Raw genomic sequence first — 27,262 nt, 5'->3', positions numbered from 1 at the left:
TGCCGTACTACTTTTCTATTTCTGTTTTTGCACTACCTATTTAACACTATTCACGGTTTTTTTCTATATTTATCATGTTTTGCAATGTACTGCTGCCGCAAAGTTAACTTTCATTAATACTACATTACAAAACATTAATATTTGAGTATTCAAATAATTGCGGGGCTTTGCATATCGTCTTCATGATGTCGGTACCTAAAAACAAAGGCAGATTCGCGGCTGCGTTTATATCGGCGGAAGGTGTGAAGGACGAGCATCGCTGCGAGCGCAAAGCTGTGATCGCAACCTGTTCTGTTCCTTTCTGCCCAACAACTAGTGACGAGGCGTTCGGCGCAGCGTCTTATTGGTGCTCAGCTCAGATCCTCTCTACTAGTTTTTTTTCTTGTTTGTGTTGAGAGGTTAGACACTTGACCGCGAAAGGGGTTTTGAGAAGATCGTAGGACCGGGACTAAACCGGGTTTTCTGCTAAGGTACGTGTAAATTCTACGTTTTTGAGAATATTTTGCAGGTTATTATTCTAGCTGAAAGCATGTTTGATCTATTTAATATTACGAGGTCTACTAAGATTACTGATCGTGATAATGCGATATATTGTTCGTGCTTTATTGGGAATAGGTACTAACAAGGCGTTGAGAGCTTATAGAAGAGCAGAAATGTCCGCAGATACTGGAGATGTAACAAATCGGAAAAATATTGGAAACACGCAGCAGATCAGGTCGCATCCATGGAGAGAGAAGCAGAGTTAACGAAGGGTCTCGGCCCGAAACGTCGACTGTACCTCTTCCTGGAGATGCTGCCTGGCCTGCTGCGTTCACCAGCAATTTTGATGTGTGTAGCAGAGTTAATATTTCAGGTTGCCGACCAGAAATGTTCCCTAATTTTCTCTTTCCACGATGACCATCTGAGTGTTTATAACATCTACTTTTATGTGAGAGATTTTAAAAGGTTTGAACATTGATTTTGTCGGTGGAAAGTATGGAAGTACATTATGGCGGAGGCCCTTGGCCCAACCCACCATCTTAGTTAGGGACGATGACGATCTTGAATATTTGATGGCTTGATATTTATGGTCAATTTTTTTTAGATAACTCTTAATCTTAAAAATATTTTTGAGGCTTTCGTTAACTTGGTATACGGATTTTTTTAGTAATGGCCTTTCCTCAGTTTGAAACCAAATCGCCCTGGTACTGTATAATTAAGTTTTTGAACATTTTCTTTACTGTCTCGATGTTTTCATGCGGTCCCCAGAACAGTTCTCCCACCTGTGGTAAAAGCAACGTTTTCTACATAAAGTTAACATAATGTCTCCGTTTTGAATTTTTTTTTGGTAAAGGAGTTTGAGAGCTTCACATATTTTATAAACACAATAACAGCAAATTATGTTAATCTTTCTAGCCAGATTTTCTGCACTTGGTACTTTGATAAAGAATATGATTATGCACTTCAGGTTATTCGATGTATGGAGTCAAACGTTGAAATCTCATGTTGTGGACATTTGAGAGCATCTAATGCCAATTGCAGCAAAGACATTTTGTTTAGAAGCAATTTCTTCTAATAGTTTTTTGGCCTCCTTAATACCCATGTGTAGAATTCCTAAATGCTTAGTATACAGGATGTAAGATTTAAAGTGAAAATGTGTTGGAATCACTTTTAATGTTTCTTATGTTCAATTCAGTTTACAATCATTGTTTTGCTCTGGCCGTCTTAAGGAACACTTACTATCAGACTCATAAGAGTCCATGGTATTACAAGAAAGATACTAGCATGAATAGACGATTGGCTGACTGGCAGGAGGCAAAGAGTTGGCATAAAGGAGGCCTACTCTGGTTGGTAGCTGGTAACTAGTGATGCTCTGCAGGGGTGGGTATCGGGACTGCTTTTTTATGTTATTGCAATGATTTGGATGATGAAATTGATGGCTTAGTGGCGAAGACTGCGGATGATACAAAGATTAGTGCAAGGGCAGTTAGTGTTGAGGAAGTAGGGAGTCTACAGAAGAGCAGGCAGATTGGGACAATGAGCAAAAAAGTGGCAGATGGAATATAGTGTATGGTCATGCACGTTGTTAGAAGGAATAAAAGCGTAGACTATTTTGTAAATGGGAAGAAAATTCAAAAATCAGAGGTGCAGTGGGACTTTGGAGTGCTGCAGTTTAGAGCCCTTTATCTAAGAAAAGATGTGCTCCTCCAGAGGAGGTTCATGGGAATGATTCTGGGAATGAAAGGGTTAACATATGAGGAGCATGTACTTGCTGGAGTTTAGAAGAATGAGGGGGAGATCTCATTGAAACCTATTAAATATTGAAAGGCTTAGAGTGGAATTGGAGAGGATGTTTCCTTTCGTGAGTGAGCCTAGGACCAGAGGTCCCAGCCTCAGAATAAAGGGACGTCCATTTAGAACAGAGATGTAGAGAAATTTCTTTAGCCAGAGGGAAATGAATCTGTGGAATCCATTGTCACAGGTGGCTATGGAGGCCAAGTCAATGAGTACGTTTAAAATGGAGATGGGTTGATTAGTTAAGGTGTCAGATGTTACGAGGAGAAGGCATGGGAATGTGATTGAGAGGGATAATAAATTAGTCATGATGAAATGGCAGAGCAGACTTAATTGGTTGAATGTCCGACATCCGCTTCTGTGTATGGTCAAACTGCCAGATCTCAGAGGATCAGGTAGTATTTGTGCAGGGAAATGGACAGTCGATGTTTCGAGTCAAGACCATTCATTGGATTGAAGGATCCAGATAACAGGTGTTGACCTGAAATATCAACTGTCCATCTCCCTCCAGAGATCAAAGTCAAAGTAAAGTTATCAAAGTACCTATATGTTACCCTAGCAACACTCACTAAGTGCTGGAGGAACTTGGCAGGTCAGGCGACATCTGTGGAAGAGAGTAAACAGTTGACGTTTTGGGCCGAGACCTTTCTTCAGGACTGATACATACTATATGTTACCAAATATTACCTTGAGATTAATTTTTCTTGAAGGTGTTTACAGGGGAAAAAAGACGTACCAAACAAAAACAGAAGAGCTGATCGTGGATTACAGGAGGAATGGAGGTACCAATGGGACAGTGGTTGAGAGGGTGAGTAGTTTCAAGTTCCTCAGTATTCACATCACCAATGATCTCATCTGGAATGTACACACTGGCTGTGTGGCAAAAAAAAGCACAACAGCGTCTCTTCCACCTCAGGCGACTGAAGAAGTTCGGCATGAGCCCCCAAATCCTCAAGACCTTCTACAGGGGAACCATTGAGAGCATTCTGTCTGGTTCCATCACCGCCTGGTATGGGAACTGCACCAACCTTGATCGCTGAGCACTGCAGAGTGGTACGGACAGCCTAGTGCATCTGTGGATGTGAACTTCCCTCCATTGAGGACATTTATAACAGTAAGTGCATAAAGAAGGCCTGGAAGATAATCGGGGACACCACTCACCCCCAGCCATAAACTGTTTCAGCTGCTTCTGTCTGGTAAATGGTACCGCAACATTGAAGCCAGGACCAACAGGCTACGGAACAGCTTCTTTCTGCAAGCCTTTAGACATTGTGACGGAAAGAGTTTTACTGCCTTGTGTTGCGGGACGGATGTATCATTTAAATAATTCAATTCAATTCAAAAATAGAATTTTATGAAAAATTATTCATGAGTAGACAAAGTGACAAACAACTGACAGCTAATGTGCAAATGACGAATTGTGCACATAAAAATGAGTTGTAAAGGATCCTTGAAAGTGAGTCTGTAAGTCATAGAATCAGTTCAGAGTCGTGGTGATTGAAATTATCCTTTCTGGAACAGGAGTCTGATGGTAGTGGGGTAATAACTGTCCCTGGGACCCTAAGCTTCTGTACCTCCTGCCCAGCAGTAGTATAGAAAAGAGAATGGCCTATTTGGTGGGGGTCTTTAATGATGGATGCTATTTTCTTGTCGCAGCATTCCATGTAAATATACTCAATGGTGGGAAGGGCTTTGACTGTGATGGACTGGGCTGTATCCACTACTTTCTGTAACCTTCACCATTCCCGGGCACAACTTTCCATGCTGAGCCACGATGCAACTAGTTTGGATACTTTATACTGTGCATCTGTAGAAGATTGTCGGAATTCTTTGTGACATGCCAGGAATGCATAAACTTCTAAGAAAGTAAAGGCACTGCTGTGCCTTCTCAGTGATAACACTTAGTTGCTGGTTCCAGGAAATATTCTCTGATATATTAGCGCCAAGAAATTTAAAGCTACTGCCTTCTCCACTTCCATTCCTGGAATGAGTTTCATCCTCCTGCAGATGATAATCAGCTCTTAGGTTTTGCTGACGCTGAGTGAGGGACTAGTGTTTTGGCATCACTTAACCAGATTTTCTCTTTCTATATTTTAATTAATATTATATAAATTGCATAAATACAAATACCAAATTCATTAGGATACAAATAAGTAATATGAATTGCATTACATTTAAAACACAGTAATATGATCACAGTATCCCATATTCCAAATCAATCATGTAGAAAAAAAATTGAGTTATGAAATGAAATAAGATAAAATAATTGTATTTTGTTAACAAAAATCTACCCCCACTACCAAAATGAACTGGTTGGTTAAAAAAAAGAGAAGGAAAATAAAAAGAGATACCTTTACAATTAATATTATAATAATGGCTCAGATCCATACTTTAATAACAGTTCAAAGATTATGAAAATAACTCAGAAAGGGTCCCCATAACATTAGAAAATCATGTTTTGAACCAGAAATCGAACAACGAATCTTCTCTAGATCAAGGCATAACATAACATCAGGTAGCCATTGAGCATGAGTGGGCGGGGCAGTCTCCTTCCACTTGAGCAAGATCGGCCTCCTGGCCATAAGAGACATAAAGGCCAATACCCGCAAATTAGATGGCTTCAGTTTTGTCGCGCTATCCTTCACAATACCAAACATGGCAGTCAAAGGATTGGGCTTAAAAGTAACATTGAAGAGTACAGAAAAAGTTTGAAATACATCTTTCCAAAATTTTTTAAGGCTCAGACATGTCCAAAACGTATGAATTAGTGTGGCCATTCCATTAGTACATCTGTCACAGTAAGGGGAAATATTTGCGTAGAAACGAGAGAGCTTGTCTTTAGACATATGAACTCTATGTACCACTTTGCATTGTAATAGAGAATGACGAGCACATAATGATGAAAAATTAATCAATTTTAAAATAATCTTCAGCTCTCTTCAAATTTGAAAATCTGTAAATCCTTTTCCCAGTCTCCTTTAAATTTGTCTAAATAGGCCTTTTTCAGTCCCAATAGCAGACCATAAATGTAAGATACTGAACTGTTGTCAAAGGGTTTCAGATTAAAAATTGTATCTATTATTCTTATCTGGATTTGTAGGAAATGTATGTAATTGAGATCTTTAAAAATCTCTAATCTGTAAATATTGAAAAAAGTGGGTATTGGGAAGGTTAAATTTCGTTGAAAGTTGCAAAAAAGAAGAGATTCCCTCCATCAAACAAATCCTAAAATCGTTCAATACCCTATCTATCCCATTCTTTGAAAGATAAGTCAATTAAAGATGGTTTAAAAAAACAATTAGAAAAGATGAGGCTCGAGAGGGAGAATCTCAATAAACCAAAATGTTTTCTGAACTGTAACCAAATCCTTAAAGTATGTTTGACCACCAGATTGTCAGTTAGCTTATTTAAAGATAAAGGAAGTGAGGATCCAAGTAAAGAAATAATGGAAAATTTCATAATAGAGTTGACTTCCAAAGAAACCCATATAGGGCAATTCTCATGGTTAATGTAATATATCTAGAACGTAATATTTTGTATATTAATTGCCCAATAATATAAGCTAAAGTTGGGTAAGGCAAAGCCACCATTCTGTTTGTTTTTTTTTGAAGGTGAGCTTTATTTTTAAGAGGTTTTGTATTCTTCCATTTATAAGAAGAATTGAATCCAAAGCGTCAAAAAAAGATTGAGGAATAAAAACAGGCACAGCTTGAAAAGAGGTATATAAATTTAGGTAAGATATTCATTTTAATAGAATTAATTTGGCCAATCAATGACAGATAGAGAGGTGACCAATTAGAAAGTGCTTTTTTAACTTAATTCAATGAAGTTAAAAAATTTTCCTTTAATAAATCTTTATATTTCTTAGTAATTGTTACTCCTAAATACATAAATTGTTTTTGTTAAATTTTAAAAGGAAGGTTAATATTAGTTGGTATTAAATTGTTTAAAGGAAACAGTTTACTTTTATGTAAATTTAGTTTATGTCCTGAGAACTGACTAAAATTAGTAAACGAAACACAAATGGTAAGGAGGTTTTAACATTAGATAGAAAAAGCAATAAGTCATCAGCATAGAGCGACACTTTATGGATAGTACCTCTCCTTAAAATACCAGTAATCTCTTTAGACACTCGAAAAGCAATTGCTAAGGGTTCTAATACCAAATCAGAAAGCAGAGGGCTCAAAGGACAACTTTGTCTAGTCCCACATTGGAGTTTAAGGGGTTTAGAATTCTGAAGATTAGTAAGGACCCGAGCGGAGGGAGATAAATAAAGTAATTTAATCCAATGAATAAAATTAGGTCCAAAATTAATTTTTTCTAAGGATGTAAATTCTATTCAACTCTGTCAAAGGCCTTCTCTGCATCCAAAGATATCACACATTCCGATATTTCCTTAGATGGAGAATGCATAACATTTAACAAAGGCCATATATTAAAATGGGAATATCGATTTTTAATAAATTATTGTCTGATCATCCGAAACTATAGAAGATAAAATATTTTCAAGTCTGCGATCCAACACTTTAGATAAATTTTTAGTTATCAAAACTTGAGTAAAGAGATAGGTCTATACGAAGAACATTCAGTAGGATTCTTATTCTTTTTGAGAAGAAGCGAAATGGAAGCTTCATAAAAAGGACTGCGGTAATCTTCCTACCTTAAAGGAATCTGTAAGGGTAGAACATAAGTGTGGTATAAGGGAGGAAAAAGCCTTATAAAACTCTGCAGAGAATCCATCGGGTCCTGGGGATTTCCCAGAATGCAATTCTCAAATAGCCTGAGCAATTTCCTCCTGGGAAATAGGTTAATCCAATTGCCTACGATCATCTATTGAAAGATTAGGATTATTCAATTGATCTAAAAAATTATTCATTGCAATATTATCCTTAACAGAGTCAGAACTATAAATTTTGAAATAAAATTCCCTCAAAGTGTTATTAATTTCAAAGTGGTCAGTTGTCATATAACCAAATAACATTTACAGCATGGAAACAGGCCATCTCGGCCCTTCTAGTCCGTGCTGAACTCTTACTCTCACTAATGTCCCCATTAATTTTAGGTATTTCTTTAATTTGCCACTTGGCTAAAAATGGCTTCAATTGATTAACCGGTAGCTTACCAGTTTTATCTCCGTGAATATAAAATTGACTTCTATCTTTTATAAGCTGGCTTTCAATAGGATGGGTTAAAAGAAGATCATATTTAGTTTTGGTTTCAATACATCTCTTATATGTTTCAGGGTCAGGTATCGAAGCATATTTATGGTCCAGTTTTAACTGAATAGCTAGTTCGTTTCTCTCTTTGTTAGCTTTTTTAATGATATTTGCAGTATAAGACATAATTTGACCCTGGATATATGCTTTAAAAGTATCCCATATAATAAGAGAAGACGTCTCTTCCAAAGTATTTTCTTGAAAAAAAAGGAGTAATTTGATTTTCCATAAATTTTAAAAAGTCCTCATTGGATAGCAGAGTTAAATTAAATCGCCAAAATCTACTCATAGGGATAGAACCAGGGAGATTTAAAGATAGAAGTACAGGAGAGTGGTCAGAAATAGCAATCTCTTTATTTTCGATCAATTGAACCAATGGAATCATTTGACTGTCAATAAAAAAATAATCAATCCTGGTATAAGAATGATGGGCATGAGAGAAAAAAGAATACTCCCTGTCCGTTGGATGCAGAAAACGCCAAACATCAACTATACCACATTTAGTTAGAAAGGGTTGGATAAACAAAGCTGATTTATTAAGTGTGGCTGGTTTGACAGATGAGCGATCTAATACTGGATCTAACCAACAATTAAAATCTCCTCCCATCATAAGACAGTAAGTACACAAATCTGGCACACAATCAATTTACTGTCTAAACTCCCTGATACAATAACAAATCGACCATTAGGATCCAAAACAACTGTATGCTGAACAAAGGAAACTATTATCTACAAAAATCAAAACTTCACGTGATTTTCCATTAAACGAAGAGTGGAACTGCATACCCTTCCACCGAGTAAACAAATGTAAGCTATCACAGTTGTGTATGTGTGTTTCTTGTAAGAAAATAATGGGTGCTTTTAATTTTTTAATATAAGCAAACACTTTGTTCTGTTTAATGGGATGATTCAGCCCTTTCATATTCAAACTAAAATAAGTTAGTATTTTGAACCATTTTAAATAGAAATCATTATGTAATTAAAATATCTGGCCATAAGTTATAAAAACTAGAAAGCAAATCATAAAGTAAGGTAGTCAAACAGGCAGTCATATAACCGACCCAACACAGCTCCCAGAGAGAAATAGGCCCTACTCCCTCCCCCACCCAAAGCAAAAAAGCTGACCAATAGACAATCAGCGAGCTAATAACTAAGTTCCCTACCCAAATAATCCTGTTGACAGAAACTCCGATCCTACAAGGTCAAATATGTCCCTACCAAGACACAACATAAAAAGAAAAATAACTCAGAATTCAGAAATATAAAAGGATTAGTTTAAACAAATTCAAAGAAAGCTGTATTAAAATAAAGCCTCAAAAAAGGATATAATAAAAAAGTATAAAAAAATGCAACGAAAAACAATATACGAACAACCAAAACGTAGGCTTATTGAAACCTTATTTCAAATTCATATTAACAGAGGAGAAAATTGATCAAATAAGAAATATAACAGTTTTAGGCTTCATCCTTCAGAAACTCCTTTGCGTTTTCAACCAACTTTATTCTTTTTCTTCAAATCAATACTCAGATGAGCTGGAAACTGAAGGGATGGTTTAGATTAGATTAGATTATGAGGACAGTCAGTCCTCGTTTATTGTCATTTAGAAATGCATGCATTAAAAAATGATGCAATGTTCCTCCAGAGAGATATCACAGAAACACAGGACAAACCAAAACTAACATAATTATAACATATAGTTACAACAGTGCAAAGCAATACCGTAATTTGATGAAGAGCAGACCATGGGCATGGTAAAAAAAAAATGGCTCAAGTCCCGATAGCCCCATCATCTCACGCTGACGGTAGAAGGGAGAAACTCTCCCTGCCTCCAAGCGCCGCAAACTTGCCGATGCGTTGGAAGCACCGGACTGCAGCCAACTCTGAGTCCGTCCAAAAACTTCGAGCCTCCAACCAGCCCTCTGACACCGAGCACCATCTCTGCCGAGCACTTCGACCCCGCCCTGGCTGCCAAGCAAGAAGCAAATCCGAGTACTCGGGGCCTTCCCCTCTGGAGATTCTGGATCACATGGTAGCAGCGAACAGCAGTGAAACAGGCATTTCAGAAGTTTCACCGGATGTTCCTTCATGCTGTCACGTCTGTCTCCATCAAATCAGAATTGTGCACAGATATCATTCACCGGAGTGGCCGCTGCGAGCTGTGTCGCGCCTCCATCTTCTCCTCCTTCATAAGGTGCAAATCCTTTATTATAAAATTCCGACATAACTTCTTTATCTTTCATATGATCAGCCGTAACTTCAGGCGAATAATCTTCCACAAATCTGACCTTGTAACCATGGAAGTTAATCATTCCTTGTCGACGGGTATGGCGAATTAAAAGGTCTTTATTATGAAATTCATGAGTGACCGACTTGGGTCTCACAGCCGACGACAATGGCTTCGAAGTTGGCGAGTGATGATCAAGCTTCAGCTCAGAAGTGAGTAGAACAGGGAGTAGCTTTTTCAGAAAGTTTGCAAAGAACATTGTAGGGTCAGTGCCTTCAATTGATTCAAGACCTAGAATTCGCAAGTTATTTCTCCTGTTTCTATTTTCTAGACTGATAATCCTTTTCATCATTTTTTCATTGGTTAAGGATAACTCTTCGCAGAGGTTAGATGTATCTTCAACATCCTCTTCAAATGTCACCAGTTTTGCAGTATTTTCCTGAATTCGGTTCTCGTGCTCAGTTAAAGTTTGTTGGATTGTATCCAATTTGCCATTAAGCCGTTGAAACTCCTTGGAGAATTCAGATTTTTGCCGTTTAAGGAAGTCACTGATTGATTCCAAAGTGACTGGGGATTCGTCTTCTGTTTCTCTTTCTTTTGCAGAAGCTTTTGTTCTTTTCCCAGCCATAGTAAAGCAGTATTAAAGTATTATAATAAGGTTTAAAAAAAAACACTGGTAGGAGACAATAAGGTAAAAAGGGTAGGAGTAATCTAAAATGATGATACTCCATCAGCTGCCAGCAGGGCTCTCGTGACTCAACCAGATTTTCAGTCTCTCTAAAATTCATCAGAATCTTTGATTTGGCCAACAGTAGTAGTGGAGAAGTTATAAAGTATGTGTTGAGTATTTAATTTTTCAGTAATATTTGAGTAACATGTTGATAAATCATTCTTTGTTTAAATAATTTATTACCAGTTGTATGTAAAGGTATGTAACTAGTATACGTCATCATGCCACCATGTGATATGTGCATGCTTCACTTAAAGTAAACACAAAGATTCACTTCAGGTATATTATTTTGGATTCCCTTGTTTTTATTTCAATTAGTTTTTATGTTTTAGAGTTATAAAACATAACAGTACATGTTTCCCCTGCCATCCAAAGGTAGAGTGTTCCTATGAAACGGTTCGTAAGCCGGAATGTCGTAAAGTGAAGAAGCAATTACCATTTATTTATATGGGAAAAATTTGTGAGCGTTTGCAGACCCAGAAAATAACCTACCAAATCATGCCAAATAACACATGAAATCTAAAATAACAGTAACATATAGTAAAAGCAGGAATGATATGATAGATACACAGCCTATATAAAGTAGAAATACTTTTCTACAATCATTGCCGCACTGTTCTCCGTAGCGAAAATCTCATGCAAGCGCTCTCGGCAGAAACATGGCGCAAGCGCTCTTGGCAGAAACACTCTCTCCGGTAACCCTTTAGCTTTGAAACTGCCAAATCATACCAAATAACACTTAAAAATACACAGCCTATATAAAGTAGAAATAATGTATGTACAGTGCAGTATCACTTACCGGAATCTAGAAGACAGCGCCGAGCACACTGATGATGGTGTGTTAGGCTGAGTCGTCGGAGGTTGGGGTGGTGCAGTGATCCCCAACCTCCGGGCAGCGAACTGATACTGATCCGCGGAGAATGCAGCTGTAGCTGGGACGCACCCAGCACATCTTTAAGAAAAAAACCGAAATAAACGAGCTAATTAATTAGGTGCTGCCCGGCACGTAAATGTCGGCCCAGATCAGAGGCAGCGTAATTGACAATGGCCTCTGATCTGGGCTGACATTTATGTGCCGGGCAGCACCTAATTAATTAGCTTGTTTATTTCGGTCTTTTTTTTAAAGATGTGCTGGGTGTGTCCCGGCTACCGCTGCATTCCCTGCGGCAATGTATCGGTCCGCGGCCTGGTGGTTGGGGTGGTGGGATACTGGGGTGTCATCTCATCGTTGTCTGTTTCCATCAGGGCAGGCAGGTCATCTTCTTCTATGTCTTGCTTGCCTCGATGTCGAAGTTTGAGGTTCATCGTCTGCTGTGGCGGATGTGGAAGGCTTGAAAAACGACGGCATGCTTGACTGCTTAGCCTCATGCATTTTACTATCATACAGTTCTTTGTAAGCAGTCAAACCGTCCTGCAAATATGCCCTAAACCGACATGCCCTTTCAAACTTAAAGTCGTACTATTCTGCAATCATTGTGGCGAAAATCTCACGCAGTTGCTCACGTTCAGTTCCTGGACAACTTCACTTTCGGTCCATTCGCTACTGCATGTGGTTTCGATTATTTTCCTTTCCTCTTCCAATTGCATCGGCTCTTCATCTATCTGTTTTTGCTCATGGGATGCCAAACCTCTTTATCATCATCTTCGTCAACTTCCACAAGCCAAACTCACTTTGTTCTTACTTTTTTCACCACGATCGAAATGCTTAATTATGTCTAGTTTTATGCTAAGTGTAACACCCTTAGAAGCTCTTTTAGGCTTTTCCGATACCATAGAACTCATCTTGCTAACGGCTGCTCACAAGCACATGTTTAAGCAAAGCCGGCTAGAATGCAGTTCCGGGAGAGGAGCTTTGCTGCTCGGGGCGCGCGCTGCCTTTCTTCGTAACAGTGAAAACACCTTCTGTTAGCGAAAACAGGTAACTGATAAAGGTCTTTCGTAACAGCGAGGTTTCGTAAAGGGAACGTTCGAAAAGCAGCGGACACCTGTATGCATTTTAAGTTGTTGTGAAGGGAGTGGGTTGTGGAGTGCAGATCATTTTAACCATAACATTTCATTACTGCTTTATCTATTACATCTTTTAGTGAGTTAGATGAGTTTTGCTTTATTTTAAAATGTTTTAGTGAATTTTACAATTCAATTCTCTTAAATTTTTTAGTTTCAAATCATAGTAATATAAAGCAAGGCAAACAAGTCTCCAAACTGACTGGGTAACCAGCTAGAGTTAGTTGAGTGAAGCCGGGTATATATATTGGTACAGTACAGATATTATGGACTTTAAATCTCTGAACTTAATGAAAAGCACTGTGTATATTTGCATTGGGTTTTTTCAGTAAGCTACTAGTGACGATAGATTTGAAATATTTAAGGTAAGAGGTGACATGTTGCAGCTGTAGTATACTAAGACTACATCTGCCTGCGTTTACACGAATTTTGGTTTGGAGATGATGAGCTGGAATCAGAGATTCTGATCCTATGATGCAATTGAGAACGAGAGCATTCCTGGAAACAGTGCACACTCCTTTAGTTAATTACTGTATACTTTATCAGTCCAGGGGATAAGAAAGTATGCCTCTGAGGTGGGACAGCTTTGAGGATCCAGGAGTTAGTGTTTGAAGAGTTGCAGTCCCTACACTTGCCCAATGGATACAAGCTTCATTCCAGTCTACGCAGATAGAGCAGAACTTGTAGATGGATGAGCCAACTGCCCCCAGAGTTCATTCTTATGCTTTTGCCCCATCTTTTGAATATTTTCTTGCGGCATGTCTTAGTTTTCAGAAATACTTACATTGCATTTTATTTTGATGTCTTGTTGACCTCTGCAAACTTAGAAACAAATCCGTAATATATAATAATGTGGACAAAAATATACATGGTCTGAGAGGGATCTTGGGTGCGAATTCATGGCTTCCTGAAAATAAATGGGGTAGAAGAGAAGTTACCTGGGATACTTGCCTTCATCTGTTGGGGTGTTGAGTATAAAAGTTGGGAAGTCATATTGCAGTTGTCTGAAACTATGGTTGGGCCACAGGAGAGGTTAAACAAATTTTGATAGTTTTCTTTGGAGCATCAGGGCTGAGGGGCAACCTGATAGAAATCTATAAGGTTATGAAAGGTGTGTATAGATAGATAATGAAAATCCTTGACCCAGGGTTGAAGTTACAAATAACAGAGGGCATAGCTTTAAGGTGCAAGGTGGAAAGCTTAAAGGAGATTTATAAGGAAAATATTTTACACAAGAGAGTGGTAGATGCCTGGAACATGCTGCCAAGTAAAGTGGTGGAAGCAGATACAATAACATTTGTGAGGCATTCAGGTAGGCACATGAACAGGCAGGAAATGAGAGATGCAGAACATGTGCAGGTAGATGGGATTAGTTTGGGTGAGTATTATGGTCAGCATAGACATTGTGAACCAAGGGGCTTATTCCTGTATTGTACCTTTCTATGTTCCATGTTCTATACATCTGATAGTCTTAATATCTAAATAATTTTTGTATATGAATGTGCAGAAGCAAATATTAGAATTGAACACTTGAACGTTATTATTTTACTCTGACCATTTGGTAGATGCTTTAATTGCTCAGTTTACTCTCTTCTAACCAATTGTTAATTCCTTTTCAGGATGACGTACATCTCAGCTGTGGTGTGTTCCTTGTTGCTTGTTCCTGTTGGTAAGTTATTCTCTGAATGAGGTTGATGTTAGATGCTTCAGTAGCCTCCTCACATTGCTACATTGCTGCATTGCTACTCAAGACTATATTTCCTCAACATGGAACACAGGACAAAGAACAGTACAGGCCTATTAGCCCATGATGATGTGCTGACGTTTTAACCTATTCCAAGATTAATCTGTCCTTTCTCACCCACATTGTCCTTCATTTTTCTTTTATCTATGTGCCTATCTAAAATATACCTAATGTATCTGCTCCTACCGGGCAGTGTGTTCCATGCACTTAAAATTCTCTTGTGTTTAATTAAAAACCACCTCAGACATACCCTTAGACTTTCCTCTAATCACTTCTTAAACTCAGTCCCTTGACTAACAAAGGCCAACACATAATAGACCTCCTCAGCTATCCTATCAACTTGTGTGGCAACTTTGAAGGATCTATGGATATGGATCACAAGATCTATCTATTCCTCCACACGATCAAGAATCCTGCCATTAACCTTATACTTTGCTTTCAAGTTCAGTCTTCCAAAGTTGAACTTCATCCGCCTCTTCTCAGCCCAGCTTTGCATTGTATCAATTTCCCATTGTAACCTGTGACAGCCTTCTACACCATGCACAATACCACCAACTTATTAACATGCTGTTCCAATTCCACATCTAAGTCATTTTTATAAATATTGAAGAGCAGAGGTCCCAGATCAGATCCCTGTGGAACACCATTAGTCACAGACCTACAGGCAGGATACACTCTATGTACAATCTTCTGCCTTCTGTGGACAAGCCAATTCCAAATCCATGCAGCCAAGATTCCCTGAATCCCATGCTCCTGACTTTTTGAATGAACTTACCATGGGAAATCTTGTTGAATTCCGTACTAAAATCCATATACACTGCGTCCACTGCTCTAACTTCAACAATTAGTTTTGTCGCTGACTCAAACAAGTCAATCAAGCTCATATAGCATGACCTGTTCCTCACAAAACCATGCTAATTATCTCTAATCAGGCTGTGTTTCTCCAACTGCTTATAAATCCTCTCCAAAAGTTTGCCCATCACTGATGTAAAATCACTGCTCTGTAATTCCCAGGGTCATCCCTATGACTTTCTCCTTGAACAAAGGAATAACATTTGTCATACTCCAATCTCCTGGCATTACTCCTGTGGCCAGTGAGGATGTAAAATCATCACATACAGTAATATTGAAGATCATTTCTAAGACCTTTAATTTTTGCCAAAGAGGCAAATAAGTAAGTGACAACATAATTCTGCCAAAGCTGGTATTGAAGGGCCCAGGGCAAGCATTCAAATTTTGTTAATGTGTGAAAATTTCAGTTAGAGTTTTAAGAGATCTGTGCTTTTATTTCTACCTAATAGACTGTTAAGTTTGTAATCATAATACCATATTACCTTAAGCAGTTTATTTTCCATATTGTCAGCTTATGGAATCAACTGGGTCAATTTATATTGAGGCTGTGGTAGAAATCCTTGTTGTTAAGCTTAGCAGTTTAACATGACAATTATTAGTTTTATTGCTAAATATCTAAAAATTCAGTGATCAGAATTTTAACAGTGGTCAATTGTCATTCCAACCTGATAGGACAACAGGTTATGTTCTTAGACTGCATATTTTTCAACCCTTTCTGAATCCAACTCTCAAACCCATAGGGAATGTTACTATACCTCAAGAAATCTGGCCATGACTCAAAACAAATTGCGAAATATAACAACACTGCAAAGCCATGTTATTAACAAACTGAAAATACCGAATATTGACCTGTTCGATTTTTATTATAACCTGTGACAGAAATGAAAAGAAAGGATGTGGACAGCCAAGTGAACTGAAACTGTGGATTTGTGGTCCCTTTTCAGACAAACTGATTGGGTGAAGTTTTAAATTGTTAGCACAAGGACATGGGCTCAAAGTCAGTAGAGTCCTAGAATTTCCAGATCAGACTCCAATCATGCCATGAGGTTTTGTAGTAATTCTTATCCAACTTTTGTTCAAGCAGAGTGATGATTTTGTGCAAGTTAGATCTGCTGGGAGCAGTGTTCCAGTGTAGCATAGAAAACATCCTGTAAATTATAAATGTGAGTGTAACAGTGTAATGTTAAGACCCAGCAAAGTACAGACTAATATTTAGACAAGAAGGTGTTGGATGGATACAATTAACTTTTTAAAGATAAATGGAATCAATCAAATTGGAGAAACTGGAAAATTCTGCAGATCATCCTCGTCCATTGCCCAAGTTCTTAAAGTGAGATGAATATCAGGCAAGGAATTTTCTGAAAGCAATTTGTAAGTGGAAAAATATACCTTTTTCAGACTTGTGTTAACAATAGAAAAGCTGATCAGCTCAAACGTACGTGAACATTTGAATTTTTTTTTTCAAGAAGGTTTTGTTTATAACTACATTATTTTTATCCTTTATTCAGGTGCATTTCGAGTTGGATGTGAGCAGGAACCAACTACAGAAATTGGAAGATCTGTCACCTTGGAATGTTCATTTGACTGCAATGGCCAATGTACTCCAGCAGTGAAATGGGAGAAGAATCCTGGCTCTGAAATTTTGTATGAGTACAAAGAAAGTAAAAGTGATTTCAGCAACCAGCATGCCAACTACTCAAAAAGAATTGAAGTTGATGAAAATTCAATCAATAACGGCAAAGCATTTCTTACATTGAAGAATGTTCATCTTTGGGATGAAGGAGATTATGTGTTCTTTGTTAGCACTGATGGTGGATATGGAGAAGCATCTGTTCATCTGCCTGTTTGGGGTATGCCACATATCTTGCTCTGCTCTCAGTGAGGGTGAAATACACTTTAGTTTCATTTTTTAAAATTGTAATGACAATAGTGGCAAGAAATAAAAGGGTATGTTTTACTGATTAACACTACCTTTTACAGAAGGCAGCAGCCTAAAAATATTAAAGCATTGTGTTGCATTAAAGCTCATTGTAACCAAGTCTCTGAATTTGAAATAGGGTGACTTGGCCAGAATTGTCAGTTGAAGGTCAGCATGGTTTTTCCTGGAAATAGTACCAAATGCAATTTACTCCTTGTTAAATCAATTTTCAATTGCACAGTGTTGGAAAAAGTAGCAGCACTCTGCTGTTAGGCTCTGGCAATTAAAAAAAACACCACTTGTAGCAGTAAAACACATTTTTCCTGAGTTTATCAATGCCATCATTGGGTATAGTCAAGGTAGAGGTTGATAGATTAGTCAGGGCATGAAGGGATACTGGGGAATGGATCTGCTATGATGGAATGGCGGAGCTGACTTGATGTCCTATTTCTGCTCCTATTTCTTACGGGTCTTTCATCTAGACTGATGCAGTGGCATCATAGCTGACAGAGCTAATCAAGTCCTGAAAGACATAGTTACTAGATCTGTTGCAGGTCAAGTGAGAAACCAACGTGACCTTCTTGTAACCAGTCTATTTGTTGCTGATGCAGTTTATAAGCTGTTGGTGACAAAGCCCTGTGTTCAGATTGAGGATACAATTATGTTGCATGTTCCGTAGTTCTATAGCATTAAATTGGGCAGCCTTAGCACAGTTCAAGCAACACACACAAAATGCTGGTGAAACCCAGCAGGCCAGGCAGCACCTAGTCGACGTTTCGGGGCCAGACCCTTCAATCCTGATGAAGGTTCTGGGCCCAAAACGTCAACTGTACTCTTTTTTTTCTCTTTCCCATAGATGCTGCCTGGCCTGCTGAGTTCCTCCAGCATTGTGTGTGCGATGCTTGGATTTCCAGCGTGTGCAGATTGTCTCTTGTTTGTGTTACCACAGTTCAAATCTGCTCAGTTGTAAGCACTGCCAGCTTTCAGAGTGCTAGGATTATGTTCCACCAGAATCAGTAACGTTGTATTTTAACCTAAGGACCAACCTATGTTCAGTGAGTGATGTATATGGACATCCCAGAATATTATTAGGTACAGCTCAAAAGGAAACATTCATCAGGTGAAAATACGATATAGGAATGTGGGCTAAGTCATATGCTACAGACAGTATTAAGTTATCACTTGATAGAACACAGTTATATCTCTTCAGAAACAGTTGGACAGGTGCACAGATTGGAAAGGTTTAGAAGTTTATGGACCAAAGACAAAACTGGTTTAGCTTGGAGGGAGCATATTGGTCAGCATGGACCAGTGGGGCTGAATGACCTGCTTCTGAGATAAGTAAAAGTCTTTGTAGTCTCACATCATACATCATGAATATCACCATCCTTGATGAGAAGGCAACTGTGAATACCAAAGACAATACTGAACCATCTGCGGTCATCTTCTGAAATAGCACATGTATGATTCTTCTCTGCCTCCTCTTGAGGTCTTTACCATCTGTAAACTAGTCTTCAGTTATTTTCATTCATTTCTTCATTCAATTAAGTTGATGGGCAATGATGGTAAATATGCCAAATCCCAGGCTCTCTACCGCAGCTGAGGGCAAAGTGGAGAGACCTTTGCAGAAATTACACCCTATCATCTTTAGGTAATAAAGTGACAAACATTTCCCCATAGACTGAACGGTATAAGAACAATCACATAATTCTGTAAAGCTTATGACTCTTCCCTGATACCTTGGCATTAGTAGCATTTCTACAAGAAAAACATACTTAGAAATAGTTTTATGAGTAAAAATAGAACTATATTTTGGTTTGATAGCAATGGATGGAAAACCAAAACTTAAACAATATACGAATAGCTAAGGCTTTTAGCTAAAGGTGTGAAAATGCAGTATTTAATGTTATAGCAGTACCAGATCAGATATGAAATGACGACAAAGATGGAATTCTGCCCAGTAGCTGTTAAATTTATTTATAACACCATCACATAACAGCCTTTTATAGAACAACTATTGCTAGTCTCTAGTCCCAAAGAAATGGTGATTGCATAATTCACTGTTTGGTTTAACTGGAGCCCTGGCACTGTACCTAGTGACTATTACTGATTTGTATATTGTATAACTTCCATTTCTATTTGAACTGGCTATTTAGTATGGCTACTTGACGAGGAGTCTTAAAAAAAAAATTGATGAGATGTTCCTTGAACATCTTGTGAGTGATCCTGGCTCAAATACATCGAACACTCTTCTGATAACTCATGGTCATTTTCTTCAGTAGGACCTGACAAGTGAAACTTCCAAGTTGGCCCAGGTGAATGTTGAAAGCTCAATTTCATTGATTTAAACTATTACAAGGGATGAAGTATAGCTTAATGTTATTCTAAACTGGTATCTGCATACTTACTTGGCAAGATAATTTTTTTCCTGTGTGTGCTGAATGCATCGGATCACTTCAGCACAGCACAGAAGAAAAGAGTTTGGAGGATTATTCACCAATGAAGGTGCTTGCTCAGTCTTTGATTTATTTGTTATAAGAGGGAAGCTAAGATGTGCAGGTTATTTTCAATTGCAGCCCAGTTTATTTAAACTTAATGCCTCTGTCAAGAAAATCTGCCTGAGAATGCATGTGGAATCAATATAGAAAAAGTGCCATCTTATTTATTTATAAACTTGTATGTACCTACGATGCTCATGGAACAATGTGTTTATGAAAACAAAGTAAGCCAATGGAAAGGAGTCAGACCATTGTCTTATTTTGTTGTACATTTTGGGTAACTTTCAACTCATTCCAATAGATATTTATTTTCTCCAGAATATACAGATCTTGATTATCAGCAAAGTATAGGGAATATCTTAAATATATAATTTTGCAGAGGGTTATTGCTTTTCTAAAAACTGTAACATTTTGTATTGAAGCATTTCTGTGTGATTTGTGTTCTTGTTGACTAGCTGTAATTTGTGTTACTTTTATCTTGGTAGCTAGTACAGATGGCATCCATGTTTCCTGGGATTCCGATTCAGATATTCTGTCATGCCAGTCTTCAGGGTGGTACCCTGCTCCAGAAGTTACGTGGAAGGACAGGCATGGGAATGCATTGACAGTGCATAATGAAATAAAATTGAGAGAAAGTGATGGATATTTCAACGTGACAAATGATTTGAAAGTAATTGATAAAATGAATCACTATATCTGCTCCATGAAACATAACTGGATGGACAAGCCTAAGCAGACTCGAGTGATATTCTCAGGTAGGTTTATTCCTAAAATTGTTACTTTTGAAAGTGTTAAATGAACGTAATAGGCAGTAAGTATATCAGTACATCTTATAAAATTATACAGTGGATTCTAGTTAATTGGGCTTTCAGTTAACTAGGGCAGCTGTTTATTTAGGACAACTATTAAGACCAAAAACTAATTGAGAAAATAGCCAGGTACCCTTTGTTTATTTGTGACACCATGCCCCTTAATTAGGACAGGAGACTTGCTGAACAGGTTCTAACTAGCACTTGTGTGGTTGTTAGACGGTACATCATGCTTAAGAGTGAACTGTTTTTAAATAGCATCAGTTTTGTGTGCTTGTGTTCAAAAATCTGATTTTTGTCACTGATAGTTGTCAAGAAATAAGCAGTCAGGCAATTCAGAACTATTTGAATCAGTGAGGTGTCAAGCAAGAAATGGTGGGAATGAAAAATGAAATGATTTCATTACTTCAACAAGTTAGGAACTACTGAGAATTTGAAGGTATGGGCAGTCATCTTGAATGTTACAATGCAAATGAAGATTTGGAGTATCCATTCAGCAAAATCATTGTATGAAGGTAGTTCATTATCTGCAGTAGGTGTCCGCACTGATTTTGTTCATTGCATACACTGAATGAATTCTTCTGTTGATAACTATTAAGAACCAATACAGAGTTTTATAGTACTGTGGTAGCATTGGTAGTCTTCCAATTTGTTCCATATTTCAGTCAAATACATAATTTTTACTCAGTTTGTGTTTTTTACACCTTTTTAATGATTTCCATGAAACCTCGGCTAATTGGGGCAGCAGGTTAATTGGGCTAAAATGTACTGATCGTGATGTGCCCCAATTAATGGAATCCATTGTACAAGGAGAAACAAAGGAAGAACAAAAGAGTAGAAACTGAGCAAGGCTGAAAATAGAGGAAATCTGGAAATATTTTAACAGGGCAGGAAATATCTTTAAATAATGTTGTGTCATTGAATCATAACCTTTTACTACAATCACTGGAAATTTCATTCCATAGATTTTTAAATCAGAAATTAAAGCCCAGCTTGAAATGTTAAGAAAAGGGCAGATTAAATAATGCTTATTAGGAATTAAGTGATAGTTTTGGAAGAATTCTTGACAATTTCACAAGTAACTGGATTAATGTTTAATTACAATAGTTATTTAAAGTCAGTGCAGAGCTGGCTTAAGTTCAAATAAGTCATTAGAAAAACAGCACAGTGTTATTGAACATAGTTTTAATTTTGTGCGGAGTATATTAGTGATTAGTTTCAGGTTACATTGCACTGCATTATATCAGGAATTTGTAACCAGACTTTCTGTTGGAATTTGCACTTGTAGGTTAATATTGCAATGTCATTTTCTGGTGTTGTAACTTGATTTGTCCAAAATGACCATCCTCATTCATTCACAGGTATTCCAGCTTTTACCATCGCTGAACATGCCTCTGTTACACACTCAGTTTTTGTTCTTTTCCAGTTTCCTACATAGCAGTCTGGACGCTGTCTTCCATTTCTGGCGGGTGAACATGATTGACAGGAGCACACTTTGTAAATTTAACAATGGTTCAGGCTTTATGAATCTCTTAGCATGACCTAAAGAGAAAATATTTTTTAGGACATCATTGTTGTGAATATGCCGGTAACCTCAGAGGTTTACATGAGGGTATGATAGCACAATAAGTGCAGCTTCAATGAGCATCACTACAACAGAGTTCACAATTAGATAATCATAGGAATTTGGTTATAATGCTGCTATTGAAGGTCTTCTGTTACCCAGTATTGGTTGGAACAAAAATAAAGAAAATGGCATAAAAGCTACAATATGGGAGCCGTTGGAATGTGAGAACACAAAGGAGATGCCATCCAGTAGAACAAGCCTAGGTCAGGCTTATGGACAGACAAAAGAAAATGAACCAATATCCCAGAGCCACCTGGCCTGATTTTACATGGATAAAGTGTGTTACCCAATGTGGTAGGATTCAATTTTGAGTCGGCACATGCCCAGATAGAAGATGAGGTGTTGCTCCCTAATCATGCATTGGGTTATTTTGAGCAGAAGACTTTGTTATCTCTTCCTAACTGCACCCTTTGAATCATCTTACCCTGGCCTCCTCTTACCCTATATACTCCCTTTGTTCTGTTCATCCCTCTGTCACTTATCCCATACCTTGATACCAAACTGTGTTCCCCCCTTCCCAGTTCCAACAAAGGGTCTTCACAATTATATATTAATCCTTTTTCCACTTTTCTGAACTGCAGCACATTTCTGGCACTTGCTCTTTTTATTTTGTATTGAGTTAGAAAGCTTATTTGTTATTTCTAATTATAATTTAAAAACTAGATTTTTTTGCATGCTGAGCTTAAACTGTTGCACGCTCTAACAGTTTTGGAGGAGGAACATCAAGAAACAAGAAGTACATTCAGATTCAGATTAATTTATTTATCACATGTACATTGAAGCATACAATGAAATTTGTCATTTGTGTTAACAACCAACACAACCCACGGTTGTGCTGGGGCAGCCCACAAGTGTTGCCACACATTCCGGCACCAACATAGTATGTTCACTATGATCAGCAGAACAACCCAAGCAACAACACCAACAACAAAGCAAAAAAACACAGCAAGAGAAGTCCCTTTCTCGCCTATCAATACACACACACACACACACACACACACACACACACACACACACACCCCTCCAACCCCAGGACTGGCCACCTCTGAGCCTTTGACCCCAGTCCTTGGCCTCGAACACTCTGCAGGCATAGACATTGTGCCTCTAACTCTAGTCCCTAGCCTTAACTCACGAATGTTGAACCACCGACACCCGAACATGCTGATCAAGGGGCTTCAGATTTCAGGGCTTCAACCTTCAGGCCCCAATTTTTGGACTCGCTGATTTTGCTCTTTGACCTTTGGTGTCGACCCCAGAGTTGACCAATCACATGGGATGTTCAACTCTGAGCATAGACCTCCAGACTCGCATGGACTTCTGAACCCAGGGCTTGGCGGCCTAGGGGGGGTCACCAACCCTTCATCTTTGGGACCAGCCAACCACAGTCCTTGACCATGGGGATAGCTGATCTTCATCCTCAGTGCTTCAACCTGGACTATGACCACCAACTCCTGCCCTCACTCTTCATTTACAGGCCCTAACCTTTATCTCCCCGGCATCTATGTTCCGAAACCCAAACCTGACCTGTAATTTCTCAATGTCCCCAAAACCATTCCTTAGCCTCAAAGGAGTAAGTCTGAGCTACAACTTGACAGACATCATAGCTTGGCATCATTTTGACTTGGTACATTAAATTAAGCATATATAGAACTTCAAGTAAATACAAATGAACCTATTTTGGGAAAATAATTCCACTTGAATATAGTACTGAAGAGATGGATTAACTAAATTTGGCACAATTATCTCTGGTTGTAGGTCATGAGAAACTTTAGAAATTGTTAGTAATGCAGAATGACTGACAACTGTTTTCTGGTTTTCACTAACCAAGTGGTTTCCATCACTGAGAATTTTCAGGTAAGGTAACGATTTTGTTGGTAGGAATGCAGAAAACTGAGGAAGTGCACAGTGTAAAATTGAGTGCAATTGTTGTACTGTGTTTTAGAATGATCAATGCTTATTTTAAACCTGAATATGAAATAATCTAAGGCTAAATAGAAGATACAGAATTACAATCAATTTAAGATTATTTCATTATGATAGCCCTGCTGATGTGTACACAGTATTAGCAGAATAAATGTTGACTTTTGTTCCCATTTGTATTTTCAGATGGAAAACACCTTATCCGTGTGGATAATGGAGAGAAGCCATCAGATTTATAAGTGAAACGTCGACTGCACCTCTTCCTACAGATGCTGCCTGGCCTGCTGCGTTCACCAGCAACTTTGATGTGTGTTGCTTATAATTGAAAAGATGTGTTTCTCGAAACAGTCATACGCTCGCAGCAAAACTTCCAAAATTTATTGCTTCTTAACTATAATAAATCCTTTCGGTGATTGAATATATCTAAGGCTGAATTTGGGAGAAATGTAACAAGGAATGTCCATCTTTTACCTAAACTTGATTCAGAGTACAGTCGGCCCTCCGTATCCGCAGGTTCTGCATACACGGACTCAACCAACCATGGATTGAAAATACTCAAAAAAAATTCCAGAAAGTTCCAAAAAGCAAAATTTGAATTTGCCGCGCACCAAGCATTATGCGAATGCACGTGAATGAAGTGATATGTGGACATACCCTGCTGTAGCCTCCTGCCATTTCACAGATCTTCAGTCTCTGGGATCTGTGAAATGGCACTCCAGCACTCACTTGTGCACTGTTTACTCTGCGTCTCGTTTGTTTTGCTACTTCTGCAGTGAGTGAGAGGAAAGAGTTTAAGGCTAGTAAGGGATGGCTAGCTGGGGTGGTGGTGTGGTCCTGGAACCAATCCCCTGCGGATACTGAGGGATGACTGTAAACTCTTCATACTCTGGAGCTTGTCCGTTTTAATGATGCTTGAATTTCAGACAGGCAAAGAGCAACATGCAGAGAACTTGTGGTCTACAGATCATAAGTTGAATTTCTCCCACCAGTTACTACTTCTTTTGATACATTAAAGGAAGAGATTTTAACCCTGGCCAACCTTACTTACCCTTTCTCTCCGCAGCTGGGATCTTACTGATTCAACTTACTTCCTTTTTGTCTCCAACAGCCCTTTTTAAAAAGTTAGTTGTTACGTGAGCAACTTTGGTCCCCAACCTACCATGGACATTCCTCTCCACCCTGACTGCCCCTCCCTTCTCTCCACCCTGCCTGCCCCTCCCTTCTCTCCACCCTGCCTGCCCCTCCCTCCTCTTCACCCTGCCTGCCCCTCCCTTCTCTCCACCCTGCCTGCCCCTCCCTCCTCTCCACCCTGCCTGCCCCTCCTTCCTCTTCACCCTGCCTGCCCCTCCCTCCTCTTCACCCTGCCTGCCCCTCCCTCCTCTCCACCCTGCCTGCCCCTCCCTCCTCTCCACCCTGCCTGCCCCCCCTTCTCTCCACCCTGCCTGCCCCCCCCCCCCTCACCACTCTCTGCTTAGTTTCTTATGTTTTCCAGTTTTGGAATTTAATAGGGATGACTGGTTATGTCTCTCTGCTCACTGATGTTATTTGACTTACTGTTTCCTCATTTCTGGTTTTTTGATTTAAAAACATTTGCAGCTTTGTTAATCAAAATGGCTAATCCAGTATATGTTAAGGCTAAAGTAGTTTTCTTGCTGGATTTTATGGCCAGCATAGTAAGACCCTTAGAGGTGTTGTTGCAGCATTGGGGTAAGGGTTTAAAGAATTACCACTGCTAGTGGTATTGGTAGATGTGGGTTTGGTTTCAATATTTAGGTGAAATTTGGATATGTATATAGATGGGAGGTGCATGGAGGGCCATGGCACATTGATGGGACTAGATAGAATAAATTAGTCTGGTCTAGATAGGCTGAAGGACATGTTTCTGTGCTGTAGTGTTCTTACGAGAAGTGATTGTAATTAACCAAAATTACAGCAATGTGAGTTTATATCTCTGGTAGATGAAAACAAAAATGGAAGCAGTGATAGATTTTCAGAAAGACCACTCATTTGAATCATGGTCAGTGAGTGGTCCCTAAAGTGGGGTAAATTTCTCAGGTTGGAACCAACTCTGTGAAGCAAGTATTGTGATTTGTGTATATCTGAAGACAGTTATATAAGAGCAAGTAAAAATACTGCTTAGTGGTGTGTACGTAAGAGTAAATTAGAACTGCGAGGCATTGCTATATGCTATATACTGTTTCTATGATTACTGATACACTCAGAAAAGTTCAGTCTACAATTATTTGCAAAGGCATACTCATAAAGTAATCATACTTTTCCCATAGCCATTGCCTGGTGCAATTTTTTGTGCGTGTTGCAAATATTTTAAGCAATTTGAATAAAAACTTTCATTTTAATTCCTTTCCTCTTTCCCTGTATTTGTGATTTTTTTTATTTGAATTAATATTGATAGGATTGTGAAATGAATTATATAAGGATCAGGTGTTATTTTGATTAATGTCTTCAATTACATGAAAATCTCCAGGTCCAAATGCAAAACCCTCATGTATTAAGAGAGGGAATTTTGAAAAGGCAGGTTGCACACCACCCTGATGATTTAATTCCTCCTGTACTATCATTGCAAAGTCTAGTTTCTGGAATGTTCAATATCTGAAGCATGCACTGAGATTTTCTTGCTTTAGAGAGCAGTACATAAGTACATCCTTAATGTTGTAGACTGAGCATGTATACACAAATGCCCATAAATCCATTGTGCAGTTTTCTGGATGATGATTTTGCCTACGACCTCTTTTGGCCAGCATACACCCTAACTAGAAGAGTACCTTCTCAAAAGTAGTTAGTGTTGCAGTAAACGTTGATTTTTGTCACTAATGCCTTCATCGTATAAATGAATAAAGAAAAATACATCAGAATCTGATCATCATCTCCATTATTTGATAGTTACAATAGGCCAGTTTGAAATGGAATTACATATGTTCCTCACGGGAGAAGCAGCTTACTGAACACTTAGAACCAGGGAACAATGTTAAGTAGGCACTGAATACTGTAACTGGAGCTAAAACAAAATGTCAAAGAACACCAATGCAGGAAAAATACAGTGAACTTACTTTGCAAACCAAATTTCATATCACTGAGATTGACATTCAGGCTGTGGAGGACAGGTTGAAAAAATCCAAGGACATTGAGAGAACCAGCCATTGGTTTCTATGAACACAGTTCACAGTGAAGAAAAGGACTGCAGCTGTGTTCTTGTATCTGTAATTCAACTCCTGAAGACTCTCAAGCAATGCTCAAGTTCATTCTGAATATATTGCCATCGTATTTCGTCCCGTGGATGAGCCTGAACTACTGCTGCTGTCCATAATTGACACCATGGATACATGGAGCCAGTTGTTAAATGAATGACAGGATCATGAAATGCTTTCACCATCACAAGGGAAATCCCTGACCTAGAGTCTGCTCAAGTATAAACTCAATCTGGCCT

The 27,262-nt window shown here is 38.5% G+C and overlaps 1 protein-coding gene across 2 annotated transcripts; it reads left to right on the top strand.

Annotated features, from left to right (window-relative positions):
* Positions 1-341: 341 nt before the first annotated feature.
* Positions 342-26,174, top strand: vtcn1 (V-set domain containing T cell activation inhibitor 1). 2 transcript variants are annotated; one of them, XM_063050721.1, is made up of 6 exons: positions 342-470; positions 2,985-3,082; positions 14,069-14,118; positions 16,554-16,895; positions 19,947-20,216; positions 24,004-26,174. In XM_063050721.1, the coding sequence occupies exons 2-6, from the start codon at positions 3,051-3,053 to the stop codon at positions 24,054-24,056; spliced, it is 747 nt and encodes a 248-aa protein (XP_062906791.1). In that variant the 5' UTR covers positions 342-470; positions 2,985-3,050; the 3' UTR covers positions 24,057-26,174. The 2 variants fall into 2 exon arrangements, with proteins under 2 accessions (XP_062906791.1, XP_062906792.1); XM_063050722.1 differs by lacking the exon at positions 2,985-3,082 and having other exon boundaries at positions 368-470.
* Positions 26,175-27,262: the final 1,088 nt, after the last annotated feature.

Source organism: Mobula hypostoma, chromosome 6, assembly GCF_963921235.1.
Source record: "Mobula hypostoma chromosome 6, sMobHyp1.1, whole genome shotgun sequence".
NCBI classification, from domain to species: Eukaryota; Metazoa; Chordata; class Chondrichthyes; order Myliobatiformes; family Myliobatidae; genus Mobula; species Mobula hypostoma.
Note: the sequence above shows the minus strand (reverse complement) of the source record. Positions and strands in the feature narration are given on the sequence as shown.

Bases quoted from the DNA above. Each gene is read 5' to 3' on its own strand.
- vtcn1 (XM_063050721.1), top strand. From the start codon at position 3,051: ATGGAGGTACCAATGGGACAGTGGTTGAGAGG. The intron at 3,083-14,068 runs GTGAGTAGTTTC...ATTCCTTTTCAG, and splicing joins ATGGGACAGTGGTTGAGAGG to GATGACGTACATCTCAGCTG. The intron at 14,119-16,553 runs GTAAGTTATTCT...TCCTTTATTCAG, and splicing joins CTTGTTGCTTGTTCCTGTTG to GTGCATTTCGAGTTGGATGT.